We start from the raw sequence: 22275 nt of genomic DNA, 5'->3' as shown, positions 1-22275 counted from the left end.
ATACACACACACATAATTGAACCCAGTAACTTCTCTGACCTCATCTCTTTCATCAAAGTGCCCCTCCCACAACACACCGTCTCAATTAGATGTCAGGCTTCCAAACCTTGCTTTGATCAGAGCAGGTTTAGTGAAACAGCATGTCTCGACATACTAATATTTGGTGTGTGTGTGTGTGTTTGCGGTGTGATCTTTGTTTTCTGATAAACGCAGAGACAGCCATGCATAACCACATGGCAATACCCTAAGCTAAACTCGACTCGCTTATATAGTTTCCCATAATTAAGTCGATACTCCACTGTGGTCTTGCAGAAAGACATTTTTTAGCAACAGCGTAAGGAACATTATGCTCATTCCATTGATTTTTATGACCAATTAATAAAAGTAAATGATACAAAATAAAGATGTAGATACTAGTGCGAAGTAAGGAGAAGGGCAACAGCTCTGTGATGTACAAAAAGAGAAGATTAAGAGGATGTGAGGCAGGTGGTGTACATCACCTCGACAGAGTTACAGCCTGGCCACAAGCCCACTGAGGAGGCCAGTGACAGCACCGTGACACCGGAGATGCCGGCGGCACTCTCAGTCCATTTGTCACACCAGCCCAGCCTAGCACCCATGGAAACAACCACTCCTCTCCCTTCCATCCATTCTCCAAGCTTTCATTCACCCTTGTTCTCATCTTTTCTCTGTCCCCTGTGTGATTACCCCCATCTCCTCGCCTTTCCTTCCTCTTCTGACCTCCCTCTTTCAGCCTTCTCTTTATATTGCACCATTCCTTTTCTTATTCACCCACATGACTGCACACTTCTGATCCCCTGAACCATTTCACCCTTTCCATCCTCAAAGTTTGTACTCTTCCTATGATCTCTCAATCTCTTTTTTGCTTCGCTTTCTACTCCTGGATCTGATTTACCCAGCCTCTACTCCCCGTCTACGCTCTTCTCAGCCCCATTCCTTTCCCCTTGCAGAATCACCCTTGATATCTATTCGACTGCCATCAGCCCGAGGAGAGATGAAAATCGATTCTCCCTCCAGCAACTGCTTCTTTCCAGCTAAGGAGAAAGGGGAGGCAGTTAGCTGGGCTCTAAGTAAGGCCGTCCATCCATCTCCCTTTGAGGTCTGACGACAAGGCTGCTCTGAAATCAGTGTAGCACTGACTGTGACTGCAGAGAGATGAAGCATGAGGGATAGGAGAGACACAGAGCAGCAGAGGAGCAGAGACTATGGCACAATAAATGACTTGTTCTTTTTCAGACAAGCTGCACAGCCAGAACTAGCATAATTTCCCCTTAAAAACGGAATATAACCAGCCTGACCTTAATCTTATTTTTTCACTTACAATGTCTATAGCAGCATCGCGCCCTGCAGACAGTTATTAAATCTGGGAGTTGTCAGTAGTCCTACCAAAGACAAATTTTCCCCTGCACACTTCTCTGATTTGAATACCTGTTAGATACCAGAATAGGTAAAACCACCCCACAAAATCTTATACTTTATGATTTATGAAGAGCAAAAACATTTTTTCTTCATTCACGTCTTTTTAATAATCTCATGACCCCTCAGATTTATCTTGTGACTGACCATACCCAATCCTCAAACCTCATGCTTAACCATAATCATGATTAAAAAGTGGATCTTTACGCCCATTGACTGTTGAAGACAGCCATTGACTGTTAAAGACAGTCAATAGGCGTAGAGAACTGCTCGTGACTGGAGGCCAGAGAGGAGAAATTTAGTTTGATATGCAGCAGCAGAGAGAGAGAGAGAGACTCCTCTTTGAGAAAAGAAGTAAGAAAAGGGAGAGTGAAAATGAGATTGCTGAATTTCCCCAAAGAGAGATAGATAGGCCAGACCGTATCTCACCTTCCATCTGCTGGGTCAAGATACAGACAGGTGAAATGAGTCCAATATATAAAGATATGAAATATTCAGAGGCCGAAAGCCTTCTGTCTATTCAGACGATCCGAGTCCCTGAAGACTTTGTGTTGGCATGTGGGAGCATATGTGTGTGCTTGTAAGTACACAGATGTACAGTGAAAGATGCTGACAGACACATATAGAGAGGCAGTTTTCAAAGTCTTAACGGTGTCAGTGACAGTTTGTCATAACACGCTCATTGAAGCTGCGCCACTCCGTCTTCCTCCGACTGAATCTTGCGTTTGCAGATGGCTGAAAGTATCTTTGTCTTAAAGGAAGACAAAGAAAGATGGACTCGGCGTTAACTAAGAGGAGGAAACACTGAGGAAAGCATTCATATCAGAGACAGTGAAAATGTCAAATGAACAAAAGAGCGATGATGAAAAGATAGGCCGCGGCACCAGGTTCATCACAATATCTCAGACAAAGTGCTGTCTAAGTGTTGGTGGCAGCCGTCAGATAGATGCTGCCTCAAATTCCTGCCGTGCCAACCCAGCAGCTCTCGTTCATCTAGCGACAACAGAGCTCACCTCTGTCAACAGAGCTCAGCTCGGGCATATTTCATGACGGGATCAGACGCAGGAGCAAACATGCCTGAGAGCTCAGATATTCCTCAAAAGGGATAGACAGGGAGCAGAGAGAAGCACTTCTCTATCTGACACAGGTCCAAGAGGGGTAGCTGTCAGGGCTCGGAACATTTTCATCTCAGAGTAACTGATATTATTTGATCTGTGTAAATCTGAAAATGTATATTCTGCCTCATATTTGTGGCCAGTTTAAATGAGAACTCCACATTTTATACGTCTAGGTCAATTTACCGATGATAGCAAAAACAACACAGCTTGTCAAACAGTTCTTCAGTCTTTTGTGGCTCTGGAAGGAGGTTTGTCAAGTCTGCAGAAAGACACTGTCAAGATTCATTATGGGAAATGTAGGATACAGTGTTTTGAGGCTTGGCCCATACTAGGATTTATTGTGTATCTCTGATGTTTTTCATAAGGTTAAATTTAACAAAAGCATAAAGGTTTGGAGTAAAGCCAACATTTTTATTCTTATTGTGAAACTCAAAAAACTCAAAATGATGTTTTTTGGTGATATAATTTAAAAAGAAATTCCTATTTGTGCTCAAATGAGAACTTGTATCACGTCTTTTTGTAAAGAAATGGGTCAGTATGCTGCTTTGGGAGAAGAAAACTGAATTTGTCCATTGTGTGATCTACAGGGGATACAAAATGAAATTCAATTATTTTTTTCTATTGGAGTTTTTTTATACAAGTAAGCTGATGGATGCAAATTACTTACAGTGACTTAAATAGTTGTTTGACTATAAGATTTAGATTGGCAAGTGTTCAAGAAGAAGTTTTTACATCGGCAAGGATTAAAATTTGTTTTCACACGATTACTCGGTCTGATTTGTGACAAACACAGCTGGGACCTGTTACCTACATTTTGTAAAGGTGTCTAATACTGTAATCCCATGATGGAACAGCTATGAAATAGCACGAAGCACATTCATCTATTCAACGGTTTTCAACAAAGCGACATACAAATGAGGTAGAATCCAAGCTACAGCACATTAAGGAGAAGTGCTGTGACGATATTTAGTGTGAGGGGAATAGAAAAGTGTTCTCCACCTTCAGTATCAGTGTCATTACATCCTCTGACCCCGAAACCTTGCGCCAGAGGTCAAGATATAACAAGTCCGAGAAGAGGATCTGAGACTAGAGCTTGTAAAACAGTCCATTAGCACTGAGCAGGAATAATTATGTTCATCTCTCACCCACTGGTGTAATACAGAAGTGGAGTAATGGTCATATAAGTTGCATTTTAATTAAAAGCTCCCTGCACAACTGTGTGTATTTGCTGAAGTGCAGGTCCCTCGTGGAGAGGACATTTCTCAGATTTTCCAGCTACTTTATGTTATTATACGTACAAGATGACTCGCAGGGACTCAAAAGAAGTATATGTGCCCGATCTGAGATCTGTGATCTGTTTTAAATATAATGGACTCTTTGGAAGATCATGGATTTTTCTGTAGGCGCAGAACCAGCAGCATGAATAAAGTCCCCCACATGTTCTATAAGCAGCTACACATGGGCTCAATGAAGACAAATAACTAGTTTAACTTCACCAGGCACAGAGCGAGCATCAGCCATCAGTTACAGAGGCCATCCCCCTGTGGTTTGGTGGTCAGAGGACCTGAAGTGAGAGAGCAGCATCAAACAGAGCACCCATCTGAAACAGGATTAGAGTTGTACCCGACTTCTGATTATGCAATATTTATCTGTTCTTTTCTCAGGGAGCACGGCACATGAACTCAGGGAACTTTCAGAAGCACAGGATTAATTTGCACGCATTGGAATTAGCGCTCAGATCAAAGAGAGGGGGGTATCATGGGAGCATCCGAAAACTCTCTGTATCTAGAATAGAGATTTCGCTTTGCTGTGTACCACTTCTATTTTCATAATGATATTGAGAGATAGAGAGAAAACATCAAGGGGAATTCAAGCTGCAGTTGAATGTAATTAACATGTATATGCAACAAAAACCTACCAGACCAAAGCAAAGATAGCATACAAGTAAGGACAGAGTAAACAGTGAGAAGAACAAAGGACAGAGGAATTTCTTGCCAGCTCAGAAACTAAATGAGACTAGCAGACAGTCTTCATGTTGGATGTTGGTGGTTACTCTTGGGAGAAGTAAGAAACTACTGAGCACTGAAGTGAGCTGGGACTTTGCTTTGTTTATTTGTGGCTTTCCTCTATAAACCTGAAACTACCCTGCTTCTCCTCTCGTGTACTGTATCGATGTTTACCCTGAAGATATACAAGTTATATGAGGATCTAGGCAAAGGCAAGAGAGCTATTAGCTTTAACACTTGTAGGAAAACACACACACACACACACTCATACAGTACACGCACAGACTGAGAATCACTCCTCTTACCGTCACAGTCACCCAAGTGGGCCACGTTTCCCTGTTCAACATCTTGCTCGAACGGCAGTCTGCAGAGGAGAGGAGACACAGTCATTAATCAGAGGACACAGAGGCACAGCAACTCGGCCGCTGACGCACAGCACAGATCCACTCTGATAGAGGAAAACTATCTCAATGTTACAGCAGAGGACAAGTTACAAGGGAGCATGTATCTCTACAAGCTCCTTTAAACCTTAGATTGTAGATTTCTTCGTATTTATTGTGACACAGTAAGGGTAAAAAAACAATTAAAACGCACAACAACAACTCAAGAGGCCCTTCAGCTGCCTCATATCCTGCAAAAATCATCATTATAATTCAGAGATAACCACTTCTGCCTGCAGGGTCATTAATTAAACTAATTAATGCACTGAATTGCAAATACTTCTCGGTCAGCATACTTGTCTTCACATTAAATATTTGTGCTGTAAATATAACCTCCATGCCCTTAAATATTAAGGAGTCAGAATAGTTTCAACAAAATCTGTTTCAGTCATGATTACAGACCTTAGGGGGTCGGAGGATTTTTAAAATATACAATAATACATATAAAATAGATCATAAGATCAGCATAACAGCAAAACAGATACTTACAAAAAAATAACTTCTTTAGTGAATGTTCCACAAAATGTCATACTTTACTTGTATTCTATCATTCTACAGAAACTACAACATATCCTGTTTCTACAACTCTATCCCCGTGCTTTAAAACTCATTTCCCATTCGGGCGACAGGGGAGCATGGAAAACTCAAAGGACAATAACATATGATGAGGTGAGGAAACGGAGGAAATGAGAACAGCACACAGACCAGGTGCTCACAAAGAAAAACACAACTGCTCTTAATCATGGTTCACATCAAGGAAAATTGCACCATGTTGCAAAGGACAGGCTACGTCAGTGTTTGTGTGAGTGTGTGAGCACACAAATATACACGCCTATAGGTATCATTGAGTACATTTACATAAACTAATTCATTTTCTAATTCATTCGTTAACAAAACAGACCCACATAAGGTTTTCATTTCCTTTGTTGTGGGGAAAATGTGGGCACATGGCGCTCACATATCAGTAGGTCTAACTAACAAAATGGTAATTTTGTCCCTTAAAAGCTATTCATGCTGACAAAGTCTACTTTTCACCCTCCAACATCTAGATTTACATCAAAAAGTAATAGTTAGACATTTTCATATTTCATGTTCCTGCCAAGAGATAGATGAGAAGATCAATACCACTCGCGTCTCCTCTCTGTACAGTAAATTTGAGCCAAGAGATGGCTGGCTTAGCTTAGCATAAAGGCGGCTATCCTGAAAATCTGCCTACCAGCATCTCCAAAAGGTCACTAATTATTACATTATATGAGAATAAGTTCTGGTTTTACCGGGAGTTGTGTGCTGGAACAATTCTCAGCAAGGAAGTGCATAAACATATTTCCAAAAATATCAAATGATTCCTTTAATACACATATTTTAAAATCAACAGCTCTGTTATACTGGATCACTATTTGGCCGACAAACAACCTCTGAAGAAGCGGTGCGTGAACTACTCGAGAATGCTGAAAAAAGCTCATTGAGACAAGTGACTGAGAAGTCAGTGTTCTGCAATTAGCTAAAGGCTCAGGCAGCAGTGCAGCCAACATTCGTGCTTTTAATGCCTAAGAATCCCGGTGACAAATGACTCCGAGTGCACTGTGAACCTACAGCGGTTGTCATCTTAATAAAGAATAATGGTTTGTGCTCAGTTGGCTTCCTCTCACAGACTGTGTGTCATTTGCTTTGTATACATTAGCTTTGCCTGTGTGTGCATACATGGTTTTTTTTTGTTTTTTTTATTCCCTTTTCCATTCTCACAGGTACACTGGCCTCCTAGTTAAACACTTCATCATTAAAAAAAAAAAGAAACCAGCCATATGTTTATTAATGTTAGGTGCTGCGAACAGTGTTTACAGCAATGATTCCCAGGGGTACTGATGGGAAATAATGTGCTTGTACTTGTGCAGTGAGTGTGAAGCTAAAAGTAATGGATACATGGTTGAAGCAATTATGTAAAAACAACAGATAAACACATTAAATGATTAGTTTAAAGTAATGTATAACAGTTGGTTTGTCACCATATTCTGTCTGGCAGAAGCTTGTTGAACAGTGCGATAACATCAATAGAGACGATGAAGCAATTAGAAACACTTAAACACACACCAATAAAACCGACCAGAAAATACACATTTCCTGCCAGGTAACAACTATTTTTATAAAAAAGAAAAAAGGAAAACTTATTTTCCTTGAAAAAAAAAAAAGTACCCAAACTACAGTCTAATATAATATAACGGCTGAGCTCTCCTCTGGCGTCAGTTTGCAAAGAGAGGTTGCATTAGTCCACAAAGAGGAAATCCACTGTAACTCAATGCAAAATCGATTGCCAAGTTGACCGCCCTTGGTAAATCAAATCAGGACCAACACAGAGGCCTTTAATAGTATAAGCAGGCAGCCTGAGGTGGTCTTTAAGGCCCATGTTGTCTGTTCTGCTGGCACTACACCTGTGTTTTGAAGCCCTAACTCAATAAGCAGCCTGACTAAAGAGAGATTTGATTTCACTAGAGGGAAGCGGCTATGACTGGAGGTGAGCTGACAAGACAGACTGCTGCGTTTCGGTAGCAAGAGGAGAGAGAGAGAGGTCACACAAACACACATACTCTTACATGCACACACATTCCTTCGAACATATCCATACAAAATACTGTCTGGGTGCACGTGCACAGAGCAGATAATGTTACACACAAACAAAACGTTGCATCTACACACTTGACGACAAGCAAAGTGGAAGAACACAGTATTGTTTAACAGCAGCAGCAGACGTCTTGAATCAATAAGTGTACAGAGGGCAGACTGTGCGACGGGCTAGAGGGCACAAATGTTACTCAGAAGCTCAAATAGTTGCAGATAGACGCAAGGACTTCCAGAGCAGATAAATAATACATGGAACGCCTCTATGGGTGGTCTGCTAGGTATATGCTGTCAGAAAAATAACCTTGTGAGGAATGATAAAAGTAAAAAATAAATCAAATCAAAATAAAACTAGATTAAAAGAAAACAGATGAATCAAAAAGAAATGTGGTAAAACTTTAAGTGGACAAAGGACGAAGAATAAACCAGACAGACAGAGTGTCAGCATGGTGACGCAGAGCAGGTACTGTACTCTGCGTGAAGCTGTGCAGACAGCGTATGTTTATGTATTATGGTGATGTATATACGAATAAGGAAGTGTCATACCTGGTCCCAGGTCTGAGGAATGAGCAAGTGCTTCCTCTGGTCCAGCCACAGTAAGGGTCCCTGGAGGCAATGCAGTTCCTGCAGAGACACAAACATTCACTTACAGCTTGAACCTCAAAGAACCTGGAAACTATACTTTTGTAGCTTAAAAGTGAAATACTGATCTGTTTGATGATCTTAACTCCATCTTTAAGAGGCACTCTGCCATTTTCACACATGAGGTAAGAGCTGCAAATAACTTATTATTTTCATTATTGATTAATTCATGTCATTTAGTCGATACTAGGCTCATACTAGGAACTAGATATTCATCCTATCCAGCGCTGATGATTTTTCGCATCTCTTAACCCAACCAACTACAAATCACGAATGCCAGTGCTTTGTTATCATCATTTCACAAAGCGTGACGTGAGTTTTTAAGATTCATTTCCTGCCTGCCACTAAACTTTTCATTCCCATTCATTTTCGACTTCTTAGGGCTTGGAACTTGCTTGATAATGTTATTCATCACAGTGAATATTTTGTCATCTACTTCTTTGCAAAGTCACGATATTCAGCAAGGTGGAAATACATTTGAGAGCCAGATTTATTTATTTATTTTTTTTAAATGTGCTCTTGTTAGTGGATTAAAGTAATTGTAAGAATTGACCGTGAAAGTTAATTCCCAGGTTTGGAACATGAGCCGGACCAAAAAGAAATTGGTCAATTTGCAAGCTTTTTACAGAGTTTACAATTGCATCTCACATTCTTCAGAGGATGGAGATTCATTTATAAGCTCTATGGAAAGCTAATAAGTGGATTTAAGTTTGCTTTTTTTTATTGAATCTAGCTCCAGGAAATTGAAACATTCTGGGATTTGAGAGCAGCGCCCTTTTATATACAAAAACTCACCAAATTTTCATTATAGCAAATGTTTCACAATATCCAGGTTGCTTGTAATTTGCCTCCATGGATTTCATTTCAAGACAACATGGTTCGTGAATAAGATACATTTCAGCTCCAACTCTTTTGGACAGACCAAAGCAAAGATGGTTATTTAAATGAAATGCTCTCAGCTTCAACTTAACTGCAACATGAAAAAACACAATGCCAATGACAATTCAAGTCTTTGGAAGTACAGCACTAGTGTGTGACAGGTAGGGAATCAATTTGTTGCCAATGGTTGCCAGGTAGCCTAAAATAGATTAGATTGTTGTAATATGTAAAACCTCAGACATGACCCATTAGTGACGAACTGTGGGCTTTCTGAGTGGTTAACTGCACAACATGACTTTTTAATGATGGGTCTGTGCGTGGGGTTAAATGAGGTTAAAAGGTCATTCTGCAACTATATGCATCAAAAAGCAGGAGGCGTTGCTGCGAAAATGTTTTGAGTTATTACAGATTTATTCAAAAGAAAAATGGGCAATCATGAAGACTGACATTCTCCAAAGGTTAAAATCAGACCTGAAGCTGCTGAAGCGTGACTAACAATCCTTGAACATACAGCGCGTACAGAACATTAACTCTCTCACCTAAACACACTAAACACACCTCAGAAAGCATGTGAGCGTTTCTTAATGTGCTCTGGATTACACGCTTGTATGACTCACCTGGTTCAGTGAACACATTTGTGCGCCTGATGTGCCGGTGTGTGTACAGCTTTGTGTTAGTGTGTCAGTGGACCCTAACGGGCCACAGCCACAGGCATCAAGACTCAGTGAGCGCGCCAACGAGGGAGAGAGAGAGAGTCTGTGCTTGTGTGGGTGTATGCAGGTGAAATATCATTACTTTGAATATATATATTTTTATTGTTAATTATGTAGGCTTAGTGGACTAGGAGGTAGTTGCTCTTTATTAAAAAATGCCCCGCTGCAGATTAGTCAAACTGGTGAGCTGCCAAAATACCAAAATGAGTGACTTCACCGGAGTCTCTGATCTTACAATTTCCTTGATGAAGCGACGAAATATAACCTCTTTAAAAAAATTTAATAAAAAAATAGATTAGCTGCTAAAATGAATAACAACACATTAGACTTTATACTATACCGGATTACAACTAATCATATACTAACTATAATATGGATATTTGACATGACTTGTTCTTTATTATTCATTATTATGATTCATTATTCTAGTCATTATTATCATTCATTTATCTTATTAAGTCTTACACTGTCAGTAAATATTACTAATATTATTACAGACATTGAAATTATGGTGCATAAAGTTTAAATAGCAAGCTCTGGCAATAATACAGCCTTATTTTTAATGGCAATGCACTACACTAACTGCTTTTATTAGATTTCCTGCCAATTTAGTGGCACATTTTATTGCATTCTGACTCATTTTAGTATTATACAGCAGTTACGCGATTATCACTTTGCTCAAGGACACAGTGACAGTTGTTATTAAGTTGTAATATGGTTATTATTGCAGGAAAATTCAGGTCAGCTACAGGGCAGCACCTCGGGAGCTGGCAGGGATTCACAGTGTCTGGCTCAAGGACGCTTGAGAGGGCCAGATGGTTCTTGAATGGTCACCTAACTTGTTGTTATGCCGCCTTGCTGCCCTTTAATATTCCTGTAGCGACAGTATGTGGTGCAGACTCACTTCATGCATCGGGAGTAGAGCTGGCATCGTGCCACTGGTACTCTGACCACACAGGAGGGGAAGGCGAGGAGCAGAGTGTGGCTTGCCCGGTCTAGAGTCAAAGACAATAGCTGCCTGGCCTGCGGAGAGTCTTCAGCACACCTATAAACACACACACACACACACAGAAACACACACACACACACACACACACGCACACACAAACAGGCAGGCACACAGAAAAAAAGCAGAAATCCATTAGGCAATTTCAATTACCAGACGGAGGCTTCACATTAAACCTCTGACCTCACTCTTACAGCAGGAATCAAACATTCCCCATGACTCAATGTGAAACACAACCAAACATAGACAGTTCTATAAATAAAAGCCATAATAAAAAAGTGAAAGCAACGAGAAGCCAATCCATGTTGCAGTGTCAATCCAAATATGCACTGTGCTGATTGCAAAAGGTTCAAGAGGTCGGCGGCCATCCAAAAAAAAAAAGCAGCAGCCAGGAGCTGAATCACTTCTAACTGGCATGTAGAGCAATAGCCAGCACCACCCTGCCTCCTTGCAGTGGATTTATACCTTTTTATGCACATGTGCACTCATGCATCAGTTGTATCTGGATGGCTTATGGTAATAACATTGCAGCAGACCCACAGTCATTAAGAAGAATCTATCATTCTGCTAAGGCCAAGCTGTTAGTCATTCTTCAATATCAAGGAAGGAGAGGAAAAGAGGGGGGGTTGTGTGGGAAAGTGATAAAATACAATAAACATCTAACAAATGCAGGAAAAAAGGAAACTCATGAGGAGAAAATGAGACCAACCAGAACCAAGATCAGACAGGGGGAGAAAAGAGGAAAAGATACAGGTTCTATTAGGGTTGTATCTCTTTTAGGTCATTTCCTGGTTGATTATGGCAACCAGCCAGTCACAAAGCAGTGATTTCTATCTGTGCTGACTTCATAAAAGATGACTGTGTTAGTGCCCGTGCTTCTGTGTACCCTGGAGTTTATTACAAGGCACAAGGCCTCACTTTGAGGTTGGGGAGGGATCTGGCCTGGAGCAAAAAGAGAGAGAGAGAGAGAGAGAGAGAGAGAAAAAAAACAACTGATGTGGCTGTGCTCTGTCTCCTGATTAGCCGGGCGCCTGCTGTGATAGCTGGACTGTCACTGACCTCCTGGTGGGCTCACCATGCACACCAAATTATCCCTCACACACTGGCTCCAGGCCACACCAGTTCATTCATCACACAGTCCCCTCATTTCAGGTGCCATGACTATCCCTCATTTTTTCAAGCAGAACAAAAGAGAAAGAAAAAAAAAAGCAGAGACACAAACTGTTGTGCATATTTTTTGGGGAGAAACAGTAGAAATAGATTGGATTCTACTGGAGAGAGAAAGTGAATTTCCAGCCAGTTGGTTCAAGAAATAATCCTGTGTTTCTTCCATTATTGCAGAAAAAATGGTGTATATACATCAGGGAGTACAATTACCATGTCAGAAAGCTAGTGTTTAGAAACATGTACTTCTCTTTAAAATGTCTCTAATTAGCCTCGGTGAAAGATAATCACCAGCCAAATCTGCCTGCATCTGTGTGACAATCTTCTTCCCTCCGCCCTGCAGCCATCCACCATGTGGATTTCAACAAAGAACAAAAGCAAAAATGAAGATTGAATAGGCAGCCAGTGTTCATTACATGGTGATGGGCGTCCAATGAAACCTCGAAGCTGCCTGCCCAATGCAAAATGCTAATTAGGAAGGGCCAAGGAGCCCAATCCCCTCTAATCTTTTGTCAAGATTCAGATATTAAATATAATTTAGCTTCAGACTGAAGATAAGAGGTCATTTTTTTTCCAGACTGTGTGTCATTTTTGTCAAGATTAAGGATAATGTGATTTTTATCATCGTTTCATTATTTTCTGATGTTTTCCCACTAATGTCGTCCTACAGTATGTCTCAACCTCATTAGAAGATGTTTAGATTTCATGATAATGAACATTAGCCTCTAATCCTGTCCTTTTCTGTTTGCCCGATCTGTATTCTTTGCGTGGGGTTGCATCATCTCAGCTCCTACACAATTATGTGTACCTCCGGAAGAATAGGTAAGGTTTTCTGCATAATTCAGGACACGCCATGTTTCGAGGACATGTCATGATTTTTTTTTTTCTTTCCTTGTGACTTTTTCTAGACGTGTCTCACCACCAGCTCCCCTCGCTGTGTACACATCAAGCCCAGATGTCATTTAACTCTTTCCTTACCCCCCCCCCTGCTATATGCCTTGAGTTATTTAAGATCAAACTCTTTAACCATTAATGTTTGTGAAATAGAAGAAATTGTTTGACAGTTTGGGAAATACGCTTATTTGTTTCCTTGCCAAGAGTTAGATGAGAAGATTATTACCACTCTCGCGTATGTAGGTTTTAAAATATGAGCCAGTTGTCTTAGCATAGCCCTGGAAACAGTCGGAAACAGCTAATCTGGCTCTGAATCCATCTACCAGCACCCCTAAAGTCTACTAATTAACACATATATAGATAGTTTATTTAATCTGTACAAAAACCTAAGTGTGAAACCGTCATGTTGCGATTATATGGGGGGGTTATGTGCTGGACTATTTTTTCCAGTAACATCCTGGAATCTCACGGAGTCACAGTGAGCTTGTTATATATTATGTGTTAATTAGTGAGCTGTTTCCCCCTGTTTTCTGTTTTTTTATGCTGTGCTAAGGTAACTGGCTGCTGGAATTAGCACTTATATTTATGGTACAGACATGAGGGTGGTATCAATCTTTTCTTCTAACTCTTTTTTTTTGTTGGCCTTTTTGCCTTTATTGATAGTACAGCTGGAGATCGACAGGAAACTTGGGGAGAGAGATGGGGAGTGACATGCGGGAAAGGGCCGCACAGGTCGGGAGTCGAACCTGGGCCTCCTGGGCGAGGAAAACAAATTGTATTTCCTAAAATATCCAACTATTTCAACAAGAAAGCTAATAAGTATGTTTCCAAAAAAAAACTATGACTATGCACCCATGTCCTTTCTGTTAGCTTTGATGTCTTACTTATCAGGGTTGTATCCCTCGAGTTCCTCCAAGAAGATGTTGCTGTTGGTGACGGTGTTGTCCTGGTTGGGCATGATGAGGAACTTGAGGATGGTCCCTCTGCTTGACCCGAGGAACAGGACAGTCCGGTTTCTGTAAGGCCCGGCCTCTGTGTCCACCACAATCTTATTGAGCTGGTATCTGCACAGCAGGACAGATAGAGCACTGCATTAATGCCACAGAACTGTGCGGCTCATTCAGGGCTTTTCCTCTATGAAAGCTAAAAGCATAGTAAAGTAGCTCCTGGAGGGAAGTTTTGATTTAAGTGCATTACGACTGATTGGTTTAGATGTAGAATATGGACTCTTGTGAATTTAAATCATAATATGCCATTTTCTCTTGAGTCACTTCAAAATGAAGTGAATTCCACAGAGAAGAAGCTGCTCATCAAATTTGCATAATAAACTAATTACGCCAGACGTTCAGTCATTAATAATATCAGTCAAGTAAATGGGCTCTTCTTGGAACAATAGCAGAGTGTTGCTGAACTACACACAGCCCTGTGTGTCTGAGTCAATAGATGAGAATTGAAGTCATGTTGTGCCGGGTGTTTAATATTCCACATACATACAGTCCCCATAATCCCCTGGTGGCTGGTCGGCAATGGGACTCCATACGGTATATAGTGGATATAGAGAGAGATGGATAGAGAGAAGCATGCATGCATTTGTATGAGATGTACTACAGCTGCTTGCCTCCTACACAGTAAAACATCACACAGGAATTTATCAACTACTATTTGATCATTATTAAGTTAATATAAATAAAGATTTATTATTAAAGTCAACTTAATATTCCTAATTTTTTTTCCCACACCCTTTCAGAATAAAGTGAGTTCTTCTGATGAAGTCTTGAAATGATGAAGTGAATGTTCATTAACTCAAATTAGGTTTGGCAGACTTCCCAGCATGCATGGTTTGGCAGTTAAAAGATACTAATTTGTTTCACCAAATACGTCTTGAGGGAAAGGTAATTGCTGCCTGGATTATGTTCAGTTTTAACGTTTCTTCGACTGTAGGAAATGCAAAGTTTTAGTAGTAAGCGGAAGTCATATGGAGGCGGTCAGAGTGGATGGTTGGCATAAAAAACACAGGAGTTTTTACACCAGAGACCAGTAGGTCCCAGGTGTGGTTAGATTTAGACAACAAAGGCACTTTGGTCAAAGTCAGGATGAGCTCACGTTTTCACTTAAAAGGTTAATAAAGTAAAACACATCCGACTTTGACTGCCTGTCTGAGTTCAGTCTTACCTGACCATGGTTCTGACTATCCAAGGTCTTTGCCCGAGTGATGGGACGGCTTCATCCATCAGTGGATGAGTCTTGACAAAGTTGAGCATCTCATCGGGGAACGAGTTTGAAGAATTGAACCTGGAACCTTGAACAGCACAGCCACCGGGTCTAAAGACAGCAAATAGAGCACACAGACAGTACAGAGAGAAATTTGGTTTACTCTTTTCTGACTATTTAGGTCCTCTGTACAGATCATTATACAATATAATTAAGCAGTCTAGACTGTCTGAGTGCCTCGCATTCAGACACATGCCCCCATTTTTCAACAAGACATTAACAGAATTCAGTCAAAAGAACCTTTGGCATTGGGTGTGATGGATAATTGCACGAGGTCAAGACATGTCTTTAAATCTGCAGAGAACAAGTTGTACCCTTATGAAATGGCCCACATTTGTTACTTTCTGTTTGATGAACTAAGTTTCTCTAGACTGTAATACCATGGGCATTGAACTATTCCTGGTTTGACCTTATAACTTTTTAAAAGCATCTACGTGAGTTGTGAAAAGAAAGTATTGATTGTATGATGTATTTCCTATGAAATCAAACCTTTAAAGCCATTAACCGCAATCTGCCAAACACCTGTACAGGCCAGCATTATGGCTGAATTGGCTACAGGTTGTTGATAATTCTGTTTCCTTCTCACAGTTCTCTGATAACAACCTGAAACACAGGTGCATAATTTGATTACAGCCATCTGCACCTTGGCTTCGGGATGACTTCATCTGGAACAGGCGTCCAAATAGACTCAGGTGATTTCTGCTCCTTGAACCTCCCATCAAACACCCCTGCCAGCTGCTCCATGTCGAAGGCACACACCGCCGAGCCCGGGATACTAGAGAGACGGAGACAGAGACAGAGAGGTGAGACAGAGGTAGAGACCATTAAATGGTAAAACACTTTGAACTGAGATAAAATGACTGACAGTCCTGCGTCAAGCGGGATTTTGCTTTCGATAGAATTGCAGAAAGAATGAGTGAAGAAAAGGGAAAGATAAGGTAGATAATACCTAGACTGAAAAATAGACTGTGAAATGTGAAAAAGGAAAGAAGAAATATAGTGAGCCAATTGTGAGTGTGAGAAAGAGACAGGCACCCAGCGAAGATGACAAATTGGATTTGGGCTGTTCATATTTTGACATTGAATGTTTGAACACAAAGGAAATTGTTACTGAGACGGAAAGAAAGACGGGATAAGACAGATGCTGTCAACTCTTTGGGCGAAGAATAGATGTGTGGCGCATGCAATAGTTAGATTAGACCTATGAAAAGATCTTGGCTGGAATTCCTGGAATAAAAAACGAAATAGGAAATGAGTCACTGAATATTCTTCCTCTAAAAAAAAAAGAAGGGGGGAAGATTCTCATAAACTCTCATAAACACATTCCAGGAAAAATGCTGTTGCACCACAGAGGCTGTTTAACTACTCGTGAACCCTGCAACAGGGATCAGAACATCTGCTCCAAAACCTATCCATAGCCCACACACAATCACAGGCCCAACCAACAAACAGAGACACTTTCACACAAATCTCTTCACTAAGTCTGACGCTGTTCTTTTGTGTTTTGGCTGAAGAAAGCCCTTCAGAGACAAGAAAAACAAAAAGAGCAATGTCAAGATGAGATAAGGAATGAGTTTTTTTTACAAAAACATCCCATGTTTCCTGCTCGGGGACTCAGCTCTTTGCTCTGAATGTGTCCTCGTCAGTGACTAATGGTGTGCGTGGTGTGAAAGGTAGTCACTAAATGCTAAAACCTTGGTGATGGACGCACATTGGAGAGACAGAGTCACCTGCGACCTGCTGCCACATAAATCCCAAACGTACCCCATCTGTTTCTTGCCTTCTTTCTGTCTCAAAAAATAAACGTCCAGCTGGTGATTTGAGGAGCTGTCCCTGTGATTTTGCGGCGGTGTTTCTGTTTGAGTGTCCCTTTGAAAGCCCTCAGAAGGGTTTGTTTGGGAAGGCAGCGCCCAAAGGCTGGATTTTTGTTGCAGCAGGGAGCCGTGGTGTCCTGATGTGCCATTTGATCGGGACACGCTGTCTCCCACAGTACTTATCATTCATAGGCAGGGATGCAAGTCAACCTGGGTCAGTGTGGCAGAGCTGCAGGCGTATCTGTGGTCGATACGGCATCCCTCACAGGACCACAGGCACCAGATGTTGCGTATGACATGTCTGCCAGCTTTGCACCGCTGCCAGCTTGGCTTCCTTTCTCTACCTTGTCCCGCCCCCCTACACCCACAAGTTCTCTCTTTCTGTCTCGCTGCAGGTCACTGGGTTTCCCTGTGTAGGGCTATGTGTCTAACAGAAGTAAGCCAAAAGGCCTCGAGATGATTTTTTTTTCTGTAGTGGTCTCTCCTGCTTTTATTTCATAGTCCATGTGTGTTGTTTTCCTGTTCACACATTTCATTTTCAATCATTTTCGACTTCTTTCCTTTGTTTGCTTTAAATTTTGATGTGTCCCTTTTCTCTCTCTGTCCGTAGGCATCTGTCCTTCCCTGCTCATTCTCCTTGATGGGGGTTGAGTGACAAGCTGTCCAAGCTGGATGCGTAGGGTGTCCATTTGGGAGTCTAAAGCACTTCCTCACTGTGTAACAAGCTCGCTGACAGATAGGAATAACACAGTCCTCGCGGACACATGATGCCTCATAGGAGTAGAGGGGAAAGAGGAGAAAGGAGGTGGGAGTCAGGGGAAGTTTCGATGTCTATCCGTTGATAAGGGATTTAACTCTGATAAATCCTAGAGACTTGACATTTTCAACACTCGTCTACAAAATGAAGACCTTGTGAAATATGGTATCAATTAACCACATGGGGGCTAAATTATTTCTGTTCAGATGTCTATAAACTTAAAAGGTCAAATTCCCACACACTGTCTGACTCTCTATATAGTACAAACCTGCCAAATGGACAATTTACAGTCTATCCTGTATATTTTCTTAGACAATTTGAGCAGTTATTTTCAAGGTTTGTGTTCTATCGTGTCACCATGGGGAAATAAAACTTGTGGCTTTACACTAAACTAATAACCTTTAGTCCAATAAACCCAAATTGTATTTTATTTATTCAGTAGAACAAAGATTCACCGGAATTTTAACAAGGAATAGTTTGACATTTCGAAGAATATATCCACTTGAGGGCCAAGAATTAAAATGAGAAAATAAATAAATAATAACACTCTCATGTGGTAAATAGTATGGTAAATATAAAGTTAGACGGTTAGCTTAGCTTAGCCTAAAGACTGGAAACAGAAACAGTTAGCCTGGCTCTCTCCAAATGTAAAACAATCTGCCTACCAGCGCCTCTATGGCCCATTAACTGAGCTAATTAGCTGAACATTATATTCTTGTTGAAATAGAGTTTTATGGGGAATTATCTGCTTGACTATTTCTTGGTCGGGAGCAATGACTTGCTTAAATCTTAGCTGTTTTCAGACTCCAGTAACACAAAATAAATAAATAAAAATACACTTAGCAGTCAAAAGAATGTTAATTTCCCCAAATCAAGTCAATCTGTTCCTTAAAAGTAAACCTCTATGGGGCATTAGCAAAGGTATTTCTGACCAATCTTCATGCAAAATGCATTTTTTTTTTCAAAACATGACAGATTTAAACTATATTCAAAGTTTTAATGAAAAGTTAACTTGATTTTCAGACTACAAATCCCAAACTCCTACCTGTTTCCTTTACTTTTAATATTATACAGTCATCCTTTTTCCTTTTTTTTTTAATAGTACCACAAACTTCTCACCTGGATCCTTTTTTTTATTCAAGCAACCTAATTTCATATACCTTTCCGTGACCTTTCCACATCAGGTACCTGTGGGTATTCTCTGCTCTTTCTATACTGGCCCATGTGGACCAGTGAACACCTCTGTAACAACTCTGTATTTTTCTCGTGACATGGCTCTGCTGTCAGCTAAACATGGTGTACCTTTTCCATACCCATTTCTCAAGCACTAGCTAGATACTTAAGTATGTACTCTACCTGTGCAGGCCCGGAGGGACTAGCTTGCACATCTGTGTGTAATCCCCCTGTGTCACACTTCTCCAAGTACCCTAATCCTGTTCTCCTCCTGCTCCTTGTCCTCCTCATTTCCCCTCCTCTGCTGTGTTTTCCCTGAGGGACATCCTGCTATCTGACCCTATGACGTGGAATTCTTTAAAACCAAAACCAAACACGGACTCCCATTCTCAGGATGCACTAGATTTACTTTACTTTGCATGGGATGTTTTCCCTGTGCGGCTCCATTAAGCCTAATGAGCCCACGTCAGTCTGCAACAGCAATAGACATTTCAGCTGCCAAAACAATAGCTAAGTAATAATGAGAATTGTTTGTTTTCAGTACCAGTCTACTGCAGCATGATGATAGTAAGCCTTCTATTTGACATCTTGCTGCTGTTATTTCCACACAAACCCATTTATATGAGTTGCTAAATAAAGCAGTACTTTTTCCTTCTGCCCAAACATCTCATATTTTTATTCGAGTGTTGTGGCTTCCTACGTCTCTTTGACCTCTTGAGCATCAGGGGTGCGAGTGCAAGAAGAAATCAGAGCTCTTCTTTCATCCCTCTTCAAGAGGAAGGGCCAGAGGCTTCAGAGGTGGATGCACAAAGGAACTGACAACTTGGGGAGAGTTTATACTACTGGAAGCAGAGACTGAAGCATCCCACAAACAGTTGAGAAGCTGGTATGTGGCTGTAAAATTATCCCTGGAGTATGCAGGCACCAGAGGAGATGAATAACTTCAGAGTGTCCAGGGGAGCCTCCAGGAGGGCCCAGTAAAAAGTCAACTTCATTCCATTATTCCCATACTACAGTGCCATATATGCTGCACAGGGCCAAGTGGCAGGAGAGAAAAGCTATTCCTTCACTCCCAGGTCCTGTTTCATGCTGTTTTCACTGCACGCTGCCAGCCAAAGCAATTTGTCTGGCAAGCACTTAGCCAGTGTGGCTCAGTAGGCCACACTGGGCCAGTGGGAGTTTTACCGCTCACCTCACACATTCTCTCTCTCTCTTTGTGTTCATTTTCCTCCATCACACATGTTCTTATCCATCCATCTAAGGCGCACTTTCTCTCTCTCTCTCTCTCTCTCTCTCTTGGCTTCTAGTCATTTAAAAGAGGACCCAGTGGCAGTTTACCCAAGCAGGGGTCTGTGTATTCAGCTGCTTCTCCTCTGCGGCCTGCTGTAAATGCTGTTATCTGGGAACCATTGTAAGTGTGTGTGTGTTTGTGTTTGAGAGTGGGAATGTGTGTGTTTGTATGTGTGTGTGTGTGTGTGTGTGTGTGTGTGAGAATCATCCATCTGTCTATGCAGGTAGCGGCCCCCTTTTTCTCACAACATAGCCTTTCCAAACACGCAGATAAGATGCAGCTGATGAAACAGTTTTAGATCTCAGGGAGCGAGGGATGCACGTGTTGTCCATTACTGGACTTCCTCGTCCTTGAATTTCTCATTCATCTTTCCTCTGCTTGTTCTCCATCTCTCTCTCTTCTGTGTCTTCTCTCGTTTCACATTTGCTCACTCATTGTCTTTTTGTTTAAGTCCCCCCCTCCTCGCTCTCTTTCCTGTCTCTTACTGGGAGGTTGGAAGCCCACTCATTTGAGACACTGTCCTACAACTCGTAGAACCTTATTTTTCTACCCTAAAAGAAGAAGAAGAAAGGAAAATAATACTAGAGCTGGTGTTACACTGGCACAGGTAATAGTTGAGCCGCTGACTGCATTTAAGTGAGACTGTATTGATTCCAGACCAGAGTCAAATAGCAGCCAGTTGCAACAATTTGTACATGTTTGCTTAAATGTGTTGGCATTGCCCGACACAGTAAGTGGTGTCAGGGTCATTTGGACAGTGCACAATGAAAGAGGCATCACTGAATACTTTTCTATTATTTGAGCCACTTAGACTGCAATATACTGTGGCAATACCTTATGTATATAAGTATATAAATCCAGGTGCAACTTAAAAGATAAATAGTGGATGTTCCAACAAAAACCACAACGTCCTTGTGCTTTGAAAACAGTACAATAAGATGATCAAGCTCACTTAGATATGTTTTGTCACATTTCTTTCTTCTCTCTCTTGTTCAGTTTCTATGGTTTTTGCGCTTTGTGTTGTCTCTGGCTCTGTAAATACCCTCAGTCTCCAATAATCCCCCATTAAACAGGCAGCATCTCTCCTGTCTCCGCTCAGCTTTTTTCAATTTAATCTTGTCTTTCAACAAAATCACCCTTTTGTCCTCAATGAAAGCATCCCATGTGTCTCAAATTACTCTGTAGTCCACAATCTTGACCTTTGTACCACCACACAGCCTTTTTTTATTTCTCTGGAGCTTTGCTAGGAAACCTTGCTCTTTCCCATTACATAGGTGAAGGAACAAAACTATGGTGGTTCACTACATTTTTCAAGGTGAGCGGTATGAGAGCTGCTTCACACTGTGTCTATCTCAGTCTCCATGGGAAGTAAACCCACATAAACCCACTTCTTTTTGGTTCACATTTTGAGTAAAAGATCTAACATTTTAAGCACACAAAAGACAAAGTTACTTCTCCTTTTCTTAGACAATAAACTATACAGTCGACTAGGGTTACAGATACCGTGCTGACTGCACACTCCATCAAAACATGCAACATCTGTGGAACTGTGTTGTGTGCTTTACTGGGGATTTTTCATTGTGACCAGTCCAAAACACACCTGTGTCACTCACTCATGTTGTTTAATCAGTCTTTTGATATGTCACACCTGTCAGGCAGGATGGATTACTTTGGCAGAGGAGAAGTGCTCACCAACACGGATTTTAACAAATGTGTGCACAAAATTCGAGTGACATAAACCGTTCATGTGCACAGAAGAAGTCTTAGCTTGTTGTGATAAAAAAAAAAAAATGAGAGCGAAAACAAGTGTTTATATTTTTGTTCAGTCAATGTCAGGGTGTGTTTCTATGTGTGATTAAATCATAAAACCACTCTCAGTATGACTGAATCCACTTTTCTCTTTCCAGCGAGGACATGGATTGAAATCGCCCTACGTCAACCCTCAAAGTCAGACATGATGAACACGCACACACATACAAATAAAGCTTCTTATTTGAAGGCAGACAGGTTCACTATTGATCGAGAGCAGCGGATCCCAACCAGGGTCTGCGCTTGGT

At 41.1% G+C, this 22275-nt stretch overlaps 1 protein-coding gene across 2 annotated transcripts in view; it reads right to left on the bottom strand.

Moving 5' to 3' along the window:
* The window catches only part of sema6bb (sema domain, transmembrane domain (TM), and cytoplasmic domain, (semaphorin) 6Bb), a 114872-nt gene that overhangs the window by 15051 nt on the left and 77546 nt on the right, over positions 1–22275 (bottom strand). For both annotated transcript variants that reach the window (XM_010730261.3, XM_027290236.1), the window contains 6 exons: positions 15827–15958; positions 15085–15234; positions 13797–13976; positions 10753–10893; positions 8161–8238; positions 4867–4925 (listed from right to left, as the gene is read on the bottom strand). In XM_010730261.3, coding sequence (XP_010728563.1) covers positions 4867–4925; positions 8161–8238; positions 10753–10893; positions 13797–13976; positions 15085–15234; positions 15827–15958 — 740 coding nt within the window. The remainder of the gene's footprint in view (positions 1–4866; positions 4926–8160; positions 8239–10752; positions 10894–13796; positions 13977–15084; positions 15235–15826; positions 15959–22275) is intronic.

Source organism: Larimichthys crocea, chromosome XVII (assembly GCF_000972845.2).
Source record: "Larimichthys crocea isolate SSNF chromosome XVII, L_crocea_2.0, whole genome shotgun sequence".
In the NCBI taxonomy this organism is placed as follows: domain Eukaryota; kingdom Metazoa; phylum Chordata; class Actinopteri; family Sciaenidae; genus Larimichthys; species Larimichthys crocea.
This window is presented reverse-complemented; position numbering and strand designations above follow the sequence as displayed.